Source organism: Cibotium barometz, chromosome 15, assembly GCF_041138505.1.
Source record: "Cibotium barometz isolate CiBa-2024 chromosome 15, ASM4113850v1, whole genome shotgun sequence".
NCBI classification, from domain to species: domain Eukaryota; kingdom Viridiplantae; phylum Streptophyta; class Polypodiopsida; order Cyatheales; family Cibotiaceae; genus Cibotium; species Cibotium barometz.
The window spans coordinates 36,863,589-36,878,287 of NC_141060.1; the positions used below are offsets into that span (position 1 = coordinate 36,863,589).

Genomic DNA, 14,699 nt, shown 5'->3' on the forward strand with positions numbered 1-14,699 from the left:
TTTTTCTGCTGATGTTGTGGTGGATATCGGAACAGACATTCCGATAATGAACAGTCAGAATTCTTGAAGCCAATTAGTGTTTCTATTGAACAACATCATTCATGATTATCTGCTATAATCATTGATTAATGTATAGCCTATAAACATGAATTTATGGGGATCCTTTCGGGGCTATAAGCTTTGATCAAAACAGGAAGACAATTTGCACGCAGTTTTTAGCCCTGAATTGATGAGAAAACCAGCGGGCAGGCCATACGTTGATGATTTGAATGAGAGAAGCTAGCAATGAGAAGCTTTTCTGAGACACCCTTGAGATGTCAGACCTGCTATTTGTTAGGAGAGATGCTAATGGAGACCTTCGTTATTGTATCCCCCAAGGTTATGAATGGGCCATACATGCATCGACACCCATGCATGACGCTCCCCACAAGCATTCTTCCAGTCACAGACACCATGGCCATCTTGCCATCAAAGATCATCAGGAGAAGTTAGAGAAAAAATGGTCTCTGGGTCCTTGGCAGCACCTTAAACTGCAACCCTCTACCAGTAGGCACCTTCTTTACAAGTTTCAAAACAGTGGAAATGCCCCCTTCTGCAGCATGATCTTGAATGCATGCTCCTTCTCTGGAAAGCCCAGGATCAGAACTCACATTATCCCATCAGATAAACACAGAGAGCATAACATCAAGGCAAAGGCAAAGATGAGGGCGCGGCATTTGTCGGTGTTGCCAGTCTTGGGGCTGTCTAAGCATGGTGAGTGGGTTCCACAATCATCAGCAAGAAGAACCCATGCAAGACTTGGGACGAAATGCATGGGAGGATGGTCCAAGAGATTATCCTTGGGTAGCATGCAAAGAAGAGAGGCAGATGGCAAGGATTGTGACCACCAGCACACTGATCTCAATAAAGCCGAGATGAACTCTTCATCATTGCTTCTGCACAAGCTCCACACTGCAGAGGAGGAGTTGAAGCAGGCACAGACAGCGCTTCGGAAAGCGTTGGCGCATTTGGGATGTGGTAGACATAGCTTAGACATCACATATCATCATGCCAAAGGTTTACATGGGGCTGGATTTCAAGATGGGAAGGGAACTCAAGAACATGACCATCATGAATCATATGATTGCAAGGACAGAGGCCGCTTTTCAGTTCGTTCGAGCTGCACAAGGTAACCCTGCGATCCGAAAAGCTCATGCATATACATCTATATGAGGTTTGCAGTGGGCAGGATGTGTCCATATGATGTACATAGATGAAGAATTAATGGTCATGGAGTATGGAATTGATGCACATGTATACAAAACATTTATAACAAATGATTTTTCTGCTGTTTGTCTTGTTTTTACAGGATTAAGAGGAGAACCCACCTGGGTACTTAAGCTTGTTATATACAAGCTTGCAAGCATGTTGTATTGTGAAACCAGTTATCAGTTATGAAAGCCTATTTACTTTAGAAAATTGCATAACCCTCCTTTAAAACCTTAACTTTACAATAAGCCTTGCATGATTCTTCGTGTTTGGCTTTAGGAATGGGCTTTAGTTAAGAAATCATTCCACATTTGATTTGTTGAAACATGCACAAGATGAATCTGCTCATTTTCAATGAGATCTTTACATGTTTGGTCTTTTCATGGTGCTTCCCAGTCTTTGCACCTTTGTCTTGTAAACCCCTTCTAGTTTTTCATGAAGCATTCAAGAAAGAACATCCATCCACTATGAGCAACACCACATATAGCCACCTAATAAGGTGCAATTGCTTGTGAGTATGCTTCTTTGAAAGTTTTCTTTAATTTTATGACACTGCCTCAACTTGAGCTTCTCAATGGAATCTTTCAATTAATCTCCTTTGATACTATCCACCTATTCAATAAGGGAGAAATAATAAACAAAAAGTAAATAGGAAATTAAAAAACTATATGTTGTAAGAGTGTCAACCTATAGCGTTAACATCTCACCTTGCCACTCTTTGTAGATGGCAGTCCAAACTCCTTGGTCTCCACACCCACTAATTGATATTGGAATTATGAATTGTATTCAAATTATGAAAACCGATTTAATAGAAGGGAGTTGTAGGTTACAACATTAATACGAAAGCACTAAACAACATATATGATTATATACATACTTGTATCATCTTGTGCCAATCATGTGGTTTAAGACCATATGATTGACCCTAAGTGTCCTTCTTCTTTGGGATTCTAAACATACCCTTTAATGAGTGCATTATAATGGTTGGTGTATGAAAAGAGGCTATTTGATTCTTGACAACCTCCATGGTGTTTTTGGTAGAACCACCTTGTCATTGACTACCTTTGGCCATGTGCTTTCCATGCGTTCAATGTTCTTTAGGTTATCTCAAATTGCCTTTGGTTTCATTTCTACCAATTAAATTGTCCCAAATCATTGATCCCATGTTATTAAAAATGTGTCTGTGTTGTGGGTAGTAAGACCTACCAAAATGATAATATATAAATAATAGATATTTAAGGAAATACATAGCTAACACACATTAGAGTTATTTCAGGGAGTTGTGCATGAAGAGCCTTATTTGAGTTAGTGGTACACTTGAGCACTCTATGTAGCCTGGAAAATCATGCATTGTTCATATTAAGATACACTTGACTACCATCGCATTGCGACATGAAATCATACGGGAAACATAATGCAACCCTATGCCTCTCCATTATTTCTAGAACTCATCAATTAAAGGCTCATGTTATACATTCATATTGTTTGTTTTTACCAGGCACAAGAAGTGCAAGCATCACATGACTCTTCTTAGTGGCCCATCAATGGAGTATTCCAAGAAGTGCAAGCATCACATGACTCTTCTTAGTGGCCCATCAATGGAGGAATACTGTAATTCACAATGAAAATGGGCCATGTGGATCATGATGTAGATCTTAATCCAAATGGGTTTACTCTCCATCCATAATAAATTGAAAAATAATGCTTAATCAAATAACTCATAACCAAGAAAACTATACATAAGTATTCACAATGACCAAGAGCCCACCCAAGCTTTGATACCATGCTAAACAATCCTAAAATGGGATTGATCATGGTGATAGACATAGATTAAGTAACATAATTAAGGTGAATTAAACCACACTAAGAACTCTATAAGAGAGAGAGAGAGAGATTGCACACTCAAGACTCAATTCTATTGTACATATCACAAATGAACCATACAATGATATAGGCCTTCTAACCTTATCCCACTTTACATGCTATCATCCATGTGGCAACTCCTTTTCCACCCTTTTGGTCAACACTCACATACCATTCAATATTACATGTGGCATTCTTATCTTGCTACAATATCTTGCACCTCTAGGGTGCTTTTTCACATACACACAACACTGCGATTACATCTCTCAACACCAAGAACTCAAGAAGAGAAATGCCGAGCTTGAAGATCAATGAGTTCTTGATTCGGTAAGAATTACAAACCTGAAAAAAAATTACTTCTTTGAGAGAATTGAGAGATGTTAGAAGGGTGGATCAATATGAAGAGGATATTCAAAGGCTCTAAACTCACCATGTTGAATATGAAGAATTGATGGAAAATAAGGAAAATCTTTTGGAAACACAGGTCAGAGAATTGAAGAAATCAATTAATGTACTTGAGCAGGAGCTAGAACAATGTTCCACCTACATACTACATGCAGTGGAAACTCTAAGGTCCAAATCGTTACCTATCTTGGAAAACTGGCTTGTTGTGCAACATGTAGTGGCCCATTTCAGCAAGGAAGTTTGGCCATTGGCTCTTAACAACCATCTCCAAGTGCTCTAGAAGGTTTTCAATAACATCTGCACTGTGCTCGAATGTAGAGATATTCCGTAGTCAACAGAGGATCTCCTTCAGCCTTACTCGTTCACAAAGAAGAGGTACCTTTACCTGACTATATTGTCAAAGTAGCCATCCAGATGATGCTAAACACAGTGCAAAAAATCTTGACTCAAGATACACAAAACAACAAACAAAAATTTTAAATTATTTACATTCTATATTTCATTCTTATAGTCAAGTTCATCCTCTAGCTCATGTTATAAACATAGATTTTAGACAACCATTAGTAGATAGATTTGGATTGGGTTTTCAAGGTAATTTGTATAATGAAGAACTTAAAGAATTTAAATGTATTTTTACTTATTAAATAATCCTAGTCATCAAGTGGATTCAACTTTTGTATGCAGGGTGGATGACCCACTGGGTGTTCGTTTTAGAAATAACTTGCCAACACTAACTTTATAACCTTAACTTAGCGATAGCTTAGGAATGGGATTCCAACAGTCATAGGTGTGTTGCCATATACATAGGCAGTGATGTGTGTGAACACACTTAGGACCGCCGGGGCACTTTTTCCCTCTTTAGGAGGTTTTTTCCCCCGGCTTGTATATACGCCCATCCTTCTAGGGCTAACTTATCTTTTGTACATTGACACAATCTAATACACTTTGTGTTGTGTGCATTCTTGCTTCTTCTTCTCCAAGCTTTGTGTGCTTTTCTGCAACCCTAATTCCAACAATTGGTATCAGAGCAGGCATCGGCTCCCAAGGCTACGCCACCAGCACCCTCCGACTCACATTCTCCGATTGAGGTGAGTTTTCACGAGCGATTACAGGTCCCTATACTGTGCAAATGGACCCGTACGGCTTTGCGTTCTCAGAATTTACATCTGAGGTCGTTTCGCGCTCCGTTTTTGCATTTCAAGTTCTGCACAGGTGTTTTCGTCATTTTCTGCAGAAATTTTGACACTGCAGTTTTCTGCAAAACAGGCATACGCATTCTATTGTGGACCGTGCTATATAGCACAAGTTGTTTTCTGTTCAGTCTTTGCTTCATTACAGGTAGCTTTTGCATCAGTTTCAGTCAGTGGCCATGGCTGATAACAGCAATGATGTATTTTGCATGTTGTCTGCTGAAGACAAACTGGATGGAGACAGCAACTACCCACTTTGGGCATACATGATGCAGCATGTTTTGGTTGCAAAAGGAGTGTGGAACATTGTGCAGGGCATGGATGTACGTCCAAGTTCTGTGGATGTAGGATCTGTTGAGGATGTTGCAGGTTCTAGCAGCTCTACTGTTGCTGTTGTTTTACCCACCGCTGAACAAGCTCATTGGGATGGTAAAGATGCACAGGCTCATGCCTTGATTGCACTTTCTGTCAAACGTAACATCACTCCACATATTCGTTCAGCTAAAACAGCAAAACAGGCTTGGGATATTCTAGCTGGTTTGTATGCAGGTCGTAAAAACGAGGCAAAAATCGCTTACCTGCGTAAAGAGCTAGAATTGAAGATTATGTAAGAAGATGATGACATGAATGTTTTTCTTGCTGAGATTAAAGATCTCAAAGAACAGTTGATTTCTACAGGTGAGATTATTCCTGATCATTCTCTTGTGCAAACTGTTCTTGATGCTTTACCTGAGACATATCAGACTTTTGCTTCCACGTGGAGACTTCTTAATGAGGATAGACCTGATGCTGTCAAGTATGATACTTTAGTCAACAAGCTCTTGCAAGAAGCGCAGTCCAGGCAAAACAGGGCCCGGCAGCGTGCAGTTGATCAAGCATTTATTGCTGCCCAGCAGCAGAGAAGAAGTGGTAAGGCAGCCCCTTCCACTGTTTCTTCTCCTATTAGTAGGTCTGCAACTTCTTCTCCTTCCACAGGTAGCAACAATAAGTCTGAGAAGGCTCTTGATAAAGGCAAGAAAAAGACCAGGTGCAACTATCGTAAGGCAAATGATCATGTCATTAAGAATTGCCCTAAGCTAAAGGCTAAAGAGGCAAAGAAGAAAGAGTCAAATGCAGCCACAATAGCGAATGCTTCTACAAATGCAGATTCTGTAAATGTTGTGCAGGATATAGAATGGGCGTTTAGCGTGTATTGCCAGTATGACCCATCTGTACATGATGCATGTTTGGCAGTTTCTGTTGACTCTCATGTATGGTATGTTGACATTGGTGCTACAAAGCACATTACCTCGCATCGTGATATGTTCACTTCTCTTGAGGCTGTTCCTAATGGGAATACTGTCACATGTGCCAATAATGCTTCTTACCCAGTGAAGGGCGTTGGCAAAATTATGCTTACTGCTGCAAATGGCAGTGCTTTCACACTTTCAGATGCTTTGTATGTGCCAGGGATAAAGAAGAATCTATTGTCTGTCTCTGCGCTTGCTAGACTTGGATTTGTAGTCAAATTTGTGGATGACAGATGTACTGTTCATGATTTGACTTCTGGTGATATGATTATTACATCTAGCACCTTGTTTCGTGGGCTGTATAGGTTCAATTCTTATGACAAGTGTGTGGAAGATTCAGCAAATGCAGTTTCTGATGAAAAGGCAGTTTCAGATGCAAAACTATGGCATGCTCGTTTTGGTCATCTGAACTTTGCTAGTTTGCTGCGTTTGCAGAAATTTGATATGGTTGCTTCATTGCCCCCTCTTGAGGCACCATTGAAACATGTTTGTGAAGGCTGTATTTTGGGCAAAATGCAGCGTTCTGCGTTTCCAAAGGATGGTTCTGTGCGGGCCACTCGCAAATTGCAACTTGTACATAGTGATGTATGTGGGCCTATGCAAACTCCGTCATTTGGTAAACACTTGTACTTCGTGACTTTCATTGATGATTACTCAAGGCATGCATGGGTATATCCATTGAAGGCAAAGTGCGAAGTGTTTTTGTGCTTCAAACAGTTTTTGCTTATGGTTGAAAATGTATCCAATTGTAATGTGGGCACCCTCCGTTCTGATCGAGGGGGGGAATACATGTCTAAAGAGTTTGATGCATTTCTGGCTAGTCGTGGGATAAAACACCAATGTACAGTGCCGTATACCCCTCAGCAAAATGGTGTTGCTGAGAGGAAAAACAGGTCATTTATGGAGATGGCACGATGTATGGTCAAGAGCCAAGCTTTGCCACATGCGTTTTGGCTTGAGGCTATCATGTGTGCTGCATATGTACTCAACATGTGTCCTACTAAGCAGTCTATTACTCCATACGAAGCTTGGCATGGCAGCAGGAAGCCTTCTATTGGTCACTTACGTATCTTTGGTTGCTTGGCCTATGCTTTAGTGCCTGTGCAACAACGCAGAAAATTGGATGACAAGGCTGTCAAATGCATTTTTGTTGGTTACAGTGCTGAGAGCAAGGGTTACAGATTGTATCATCCGTAGTCAAAGCGTATCTTGATTAGTCGAGATGTTTTTGTGGAAGATGCTGTGCAGCCTTTGTTATCATGTACCAAAGAGACAGGTGTGAGCTCACGGGATATATTTGATACATTGTTGCCTCTGTTTACAGGTGGGAATTCAAATGTAAGTCCTAATGAGGCAAATATTCAGCCTATGCAGATTTCAAACGACATCATAGATCAGCCTATTTCTGATGCAGATTTACAGGATGTAATTCATGAGGATAGGGCTGAAAATGAGCAGGCTAGAGGTATGCCTAAATGGCTGGTGCAAACCTTGCGTGATAGTAAGATTGATGCACCTACGACTAGTCGTACTCGTTCAGGTTTTCAGCATGCCTCTTATACATCAGATTGTTATGCTTTGGCTGTGTCTAGTATGTGTGAAGAGGAAGAACCTCTTTCATTTGATGAGGCACAAAAATCAGAAAATTGGTTGGCTGCAATGCAAAGTGAATATGATGCTATAATGAAGAATGGTACATGGTCTTTGTGTGATTTGCCTATTGGGTTTTTAAGTTGAAACGAAAGCCAGATGGCAGTGTTGATCGCTATAAGGCTAGGCTTGTTGCAAAGGGTTATGCTCAAGAAAAGGGCATTGATTTTGATGAGACCTTTGCTCCCACTTGTCGTATGACTACCATTCGTAGCATTTGTGCATTGGCAGCTCATAATGGTTGGAATGTACATCAGCTGGACATAAAGATTGCGTTCTTGAATGGAGATTTGCATGAGGAGGTGTATGTATCGCAGCCTCCTGGTTTTGTTCAAAGAGGGCAGGAAAACAAAGTGTGCAGGTTGAAAAAGGCTTTATATGGCTTAAAGCAAGCTCCACGAGCTTGGTATGAAAAGATACATGCATATTTGACTGCACATGGGTTTCAGAATAGTCCAACAGAAAGCACTTTGTACGTTAAACGTGTGGATGGTGTTGACATGCTGCTCACAGGACCAAATGAGAGTCATATTGCTGATTTTAAGGCTGATTTGGATGCCTCTTTTGAGATGTCAGATATGGGACATTTGCATCATTATTTGGGGATACAATTTAAGCAGTGTGATGGAGGTATTGCTTTGTGTCAGACAAAGTATATTGAGACATTGTTGCGGAGATTTGGCCTTGCAGACTGCAAGCCTATTGCTACTCCAATGGAGACAGGTTTGAAGTTGAGTCTTCATGATGCTGGAGATCGCTTTGATGTCACACTCTGTCAGATAGCTGTTGGTTGCCTCATCTATGTATGCATTACGAGGCCGGACATTTAGTTTGCAGTCTCACAGGTGAGCAGGTTTATGCATAGCCCAGGGTCTCAGCATTGGAAGGCAGTTAAACGCATCTTTCGCTACTTGAGTGGCACCATACATCTTGGGTTGTTTTATCCCAAGGGGGGATCGTTGCCACCAGATTTACATGTTTTTTCGGACTCAGATTGGGCTGGTTGCTCTGACACAAGAGTGTCCACAAGTGGTTTTTGTTTCATACTCAGTAGCTCATGCATATCTTGGTTGAGCAAGAAGCAACCTACTATGGCCACTTCTAGTTGTGAAGCTGAGTACAGGGCAGCTTTCACAGCTACGGTTGAGTGTGTGTGGCTCAGACGGCTTATGGTTGATTTGGGTGTTGGACAGGAGTCTGCCACCTCTATCTACATTGACAGTCAGAGCGCATTGGCAGTTGCAAGAAACCTAGTTTTTCATGCTCGCACAAAGCACATTGAGGTGCATTATCACTATGTCAGGGAGAGACTCTCAGCAGGAGAGATCAGCTTGGCCTATGTACCAACATAGGACAACCTCGCCGATCTTTTCACAAAGGCGCTTCCTCGTGAGAAGTTCGAAGCTTTCCGCAAAGCTCCCCTTTGTGGATTGATCTACTTCGGGCATGGCACTCCCCTATACATGAGTGCCAGCTCTCGTTCACACCATCACTCCCTCCCAGGGGGGATTTGTTGCCATATACATAGGCAGTGATGTGTGTGAACACACTTAGGACCTCCGGGGCACTTTTTCTCTCTTTAGGAGGTTTTTTCCCCCGGCTTGTATATACGCCCATCCTTCTAGGGCTAACTTATCTTTTGTACATTGACACAATCTAATACACTTTGTGTTGTGTGCATTCTTGCTTCTTCTTCTCCAAGCTTTGTGTGCTTTTCTGCAACCCTAATTCCAACAAGGTGTTGTTCTAATTCTCAAAGCTGATAACTATCTATACCTGTTTTTACAAGCTCTCATTGTAATTGTGTATGAATGGATAAATGGATAATCAAGACGAAGAAGAACTTTGATTCTATTTTTTGCTTTTTGCATTGTCTATGCAATGTCATATTTGCCTACAGTCTGTATTAAACAACTATTCATTGTTTAATTTGGCGATAATGTTTACTATTAAATCTTTTATTGCTATGTTGGTTTATTTGCCAACTCTTGTAAGAGCTCAATCTCTCTCTCCTCTTTTCACTTATCTTTTGTAGACCTCTTTTGAGAACAAGTAGAAAAAGATTTGAGCTTTCCATCTATGTGTGTGTCTTCCATTGTTGTATGAGTGTATGTGTACTTATTGAAAGAGCTCAACCTCTCTCTCCTTTCTTAATCTTTTCATGATATCAGAGCATGGTTCACGCTAAAAGGAGTTAAGTAGAAAGAAAAGGAAGCTACAAAGGCAAAGGAGGCGGTACATGGGTAAGAGCATCATCATCTCTTCCCCTTCTTGTTTTGGTATAACACCCCTTGGGTAGCTTTGGGAGCTACATGTCTCTGATTGAGGAGCTATCTTCACAATAGTAGATAGGAGGGTACTTTTTTTGCATAATACTTTGTACTAAAATTTTATGGCTAAATTTACGTTTCGGGTGTATTTCAACCTTCATTTGGCCATTGCAAGGTGTTTTCGGGCAGTTTTAAGAAGTTATGGTTTGAAACTATCTCTATTTGAACTCTACTTTTATTGCAATACAACAATGATTTTTTGTGTACAGATAGTTATTTCACATGTATTGCTAATTGTGGGTGGATGTACGTAGACTCTGGTCACGTGTTGTGAGACAGACAAATTGTGTAGAAGTACAACTATAGGAGTGCAGATACATTGCTGTGTTGCAAGTTACATAAAAAAAATGTCTATTTGTAGATTTTTGGATATTGAAAGCAAAGATGTCTGACAACATCAATCGAATTGTCAGTGAGAAGCTCGACAAGAATGAATTCCATGCATGGAAGTTTAGAATGACCATTTTTTGATGGAAAATACTTTTGGGACTACGTTTAGGGAGATGATGAAGAGCCTCTAGAATTGTCCGAAGAGAACACTACTCCAGCAGAGATAAAGGTGTTTAAAGACTCTAACCAGGGTGTAAGGAAAGTTATGTATTGGATTTCAATCAACGTGAAAGGCGCTATGATATCTAGGCATATACAAGATGCCAACAGCTTAGCACTTGCATGGCAAAACGTGGTGAAGATGTTTAAATCCCTTGGGTCTATCAATGTACCAGTGGGGGAAGATGATTATTTGGTGAGTGTATGTTTGAATGGGCTTGGCAAAGAGTACAAGCGATTCAAGACCTCCATTGCAATTAGAGAGAATATTTCTAACTTTTGGGACTTGGTGTCTATACTGATCATACAAGAAAAGTCTCTAGGTGAGGACCCTTATTCATAAAGCAAGAACACATAAAAACAATCCTTCTAGGTAGAGACAAAGGTAGAGGTCATGGTCGAGGCCGAGGTGGTGGCCGATAAGGAAGCCAAAATTTTGGACAACAATAGTCCAATGATTTGCAGCATTAGCAATCATTCACATTTGGAAGAGCCTAATCTAGAGGCAGGGGGAGACAAAGAGACTGAGGTGGTTGGCAAAAAAATCAGAGTGCAAATAACATAGAGTGCTATTATTATGGAAAACTAGGGCACATAGAAAAGGATTGCTATAAAAAGCAGAATGACATTAAAAGTGGAAAGTTATAGAAGCAAGGGAACTATGCATCATCTAGTAAATAGGGTGGTGATGATAAAAGTGAGCAAGGTGGTGATGACATAAGTGAGCAACTGTTTGTGATGCAACACATGTTCACTTCTACAAAAACATGAGATGGGTTAGGATCTCAAGATACATGGTACATGGATTCTGGTGCCTCTAACCAAATGACAAGTCATAGAGAGTGGTTTATAGAAATGCAAAAAATGAAAAAGCTAGGTTATGTAGAAACATGTGATGATACTGTGCATCTCATTGCGTATGTTGGTAAAGTGCCATTGTCTATGCACCATGGAAAAATGAAGTACTTGACAGATGTACTTCATGTTCTAAATATTACAAAGAACTTGGTTTATGTTGGATAGATTGATTGAGCAAGGTCTGCAAGCGAGGTTTAATCCTCAAGGATGTTTTGTAGAAGAATTTAAAAATCAGTGTCGTTTGGCTGCAAAGGGTAACAAAAATGGCAAGGTGTTTACTTTGGATGTGAACGTGCTTGAGCTAAAGGCAGCCATGTTTACGCATGGAACAAGTTTCATTGCATATATTGATATACGACACAGGCGCATTGGTCATGTGAATATACAATGAACTCTATGTAAGTCCAAAATATTATTGCAAGTTTGCCAAAGTTTAAGGTTGATGTTATGGATAAAGTATATGAAGCATGCTAGCTTGATAAGTAGGACAAACATGCTTTCCCATAGGAAAAGCATGTCAGTGCAAGGCCATTCAATGTTATACATTCAGATATATGGGGACCGGCCCCAAGACTACAACAATTTGCAAGTTGCAGGTATTATGTTACATTCGTTGATAACCACACTAGGAAAGTGTGGGTTTACTTCATGGGCGAAAAGTGAGGTGGTTTCCCACTTTCAGAGATTTAAAGCCTTGGTGTTGAGAAGGAAAAAGGTATGCAAATAAAATGCTTGAGATTAGATGGTGGGAGGAAATATTTCTCCAATGAGCTCAATGATTTCTTAAGAAAGAAGGGAATCAAGAGATAGTAACAAAATGGTGTTGTAGAAAGAAAAAATAGGCACATTATAGAAGTGGCACATGGCTTGATTGGCTGAAAAGAATATGACACATTACTTTTTGGTTGAAGCAGTAGAAGCTAATGTGTACATTATGAATGGGACACCCATTGTAGTTGTTCATGGTATGATTCATGAATAGAAGTTTATAGGCATAAGACATGATGTGTCTCACTTGAAAGTGTTTGGGTGTATTGCACGTGTGCATGTTCATGAATGAAGTAAGAACAAAGTTGGATCCAAAGATAGAGAAATGAATCTTTATTGGTTATTCTATGGAGAAAAAAGGCTATATATGTTATAACCCTACCACTCGTGAGATGCGAGTAATCAGAGATGTCTTTGACGAGGTATGCACCAGCAGCGGTGGCGGTGATGGTGAAGGCAATAGAAGATGCAAATGTATGAAGTGTTGATGTTGCACCATATTCAAAGCACTAATCACAAGTGCTCACGATCAAGCAGGTTGAGGATAGATGTAGGCACACGTGTATCATGCAAAGAGAAGGAAAAGCTAGATCAACCTTTTGAGCCTAATCTATCAGCATAGTGACCACTCATATGTGGATGGTGACTCTAGAGGCTCTGAGAGTAGAGCCTTGATGAGGAGCTTGGCATTCCTTCTATGGTTACTCCTGGTATAAGGAGAAGCATAACTATTTTGAGGACACCTCGCACAGTGATCCAGGTGTACTTAGGTCTAGGAGGGTTAGGTACCTTGTTGATAAGTTAAGATATGAAGGATATATATCCCATCATTATGCATACATGGTTAAAGCAATATAGGAGTTGGATCCCACTTATTTTGAGCAGGCACTTGGAAATAAGAAATGGGAAGATGACATGAATGAGGAGATAGCAGCATTGCATAAAAATGTAACATGGGAGTAGAGCCTTTGCCTAAGGAAAATAAGGTAATTGGATGTAAGTGGGTGTATAAATTCAAGCGTAATGCTGATGGTTCAATGGGCAAGTAATGAGGAGATGGCAGCATTGGATGAAAATGCAACATGGGAGTAGTGCCTTTACCTAAGAAAAAGAAGGAAATTGGTTGCAAGTGGCATGGGTGTATAAATTCAAGCATAACGCTGATGGTTCAATGAGCAGGTATAAGGCAAGATTGGTTGCCAAGGGATATGTGCAGAATTATGGCATTGACTATGAGGAGAAATTCAGCCCAATTTACAAGAATGGCAACCGTGAGAGTTGTCATTGTTATGGTTGCAAACAAAGGGTTGGTCTTTACATCCAATGGATATAAAGAATGCCTTATTGCATGGTGATTTGCAAGAAGAAGTATACATGATGCAAACACCAGGTTATGAGAGTGATGCACACCTAGATTTTGTGTGCAGGTTACACAAAGCTAGCTTGTATGGCTTGAAGAAGGCACCCACAACATGGTCAAACAAGATCGGGGAGTATCTTGTTACCATTGGATTTCAGATATCCGATGCAAATTTTTTACTTTATGTGAAAAAGATAAATAGAGGAATCATACTATTAGTCATCTATGTGAATGACTTGATTATCATTGGTGATAGTGGGGCTAATGTATATGATGTTAGGAGGCTTTGGATGACATAGAAGTTTGAGATGAAGGATTTGTGTGAGCTATAGTATTTCTTGGGCATAGAGGGATCACCTTATGGCGTTTTGTTATTTTGTAGAGGCAGTATAACTTGGACATGTTGTCCAAGTGTGGTGTGATAAGATGTAAGCCTATTTCAGTGCCATTGGAGCATAACATAAAGCTTTCCCATAGATATAGGTGAGCTTTTAGAGGACCCCACTATGTACAGGTGCATAGCAGGTAGCTTGATCTACATGACCATTACTAGGACAGACTTGAGGTATGCTATTGCTCAATTTATGCAGGCCCCTAAGAAGCCCCACTTGGATGTGGCTAGACGGATTCTGAGGTACATAAATTCCACAGTTGATTATGGACTTTTCTATGACGCTGGTATAGAGATACAACTACATGGGTACACATATGCTAATTGGGATGGTAGTTTTGCAATAGATAAGAGATCTACTAATGGTTTTATATTCTCATTTGGGAGTGCTACTTTGAGTTGGAGAAGTAAGAAACAGCCACAACAATTGCCTAGTCAACTATAGAGGTAGAGTATAGGGGTGCTCCTATGGTAGCTTGTGAGGTTGCTTGGTTTCAGAAGCTAATGGGTGATATGGGAAAGCCCGTGGATAGGGAATTTGTCATTTATTGTGATAACATGAGTAGCATACAACTGGACAGTAACCTAATATACCATGCTAGAAACAAAGCACATTGAGGCGAACTATCACTTTGTGAGGGAGAAGGTTCTAGCATAGGTGATGTAGATCTCGTGCATGTCAGCACAGGGGATCAGGTGCCTGACATCTTCACAAAGGCATTGGGCACACAGAATCTCCACAGGTTTGGGAGAGTACTTGGATTGCAGTGTGTGGAGTTGAGCTCCAGGGGGGAGTGT

The 14,699-nt window shown here is 40.4% G+C and overlaps 1 protein-coding gene across 1 annotated transcript; it reads left to right on the forward strand.

Annotated features, from left to right (window-relative positions):
• The first annotated feature begins 233 nt into the window (after positions 1-233).
• LOC147631254 (uncharacterized) lies at positions 234-1,420 on the forward strand. The gene is made up of 2 exons (XM_086809068.1): positions 234-1,168; positions 1,349-1,420. The coding sequence occupies exons 1-2, from the start codon at positions 315-317 to the stop codon at positions 1,377-1,379; spliced, it is 885 nt and encodes a 294-aa protein (XP_086665194.1). The 5' UTR covers positions 234-314; the 3' UTR covers positions 1,380-1,420.
• The last annotated feature ends 13,279 nt before the right edge of the window (positions 1,421-14,699 follow it).

What these genes read in the sequence shown, in the direction of transcription:
- LOC147631254 (XM_086809068.1), top strand. Translation starts at nt 315, where the DNA reads ATGTCAGACCTGCTATTTGTTAGGAGAGATGCTAATGGAGACCTTCGT. An exon ending in GTTCGTTCGAGCTGCACAAG is followed by an intron (nt 1,169 to 1,348) that starts GTAACCCTGCGA and finishes TTGTTTTTACAG; the next exon opens with GATTAAGAGGAGAACCCACC.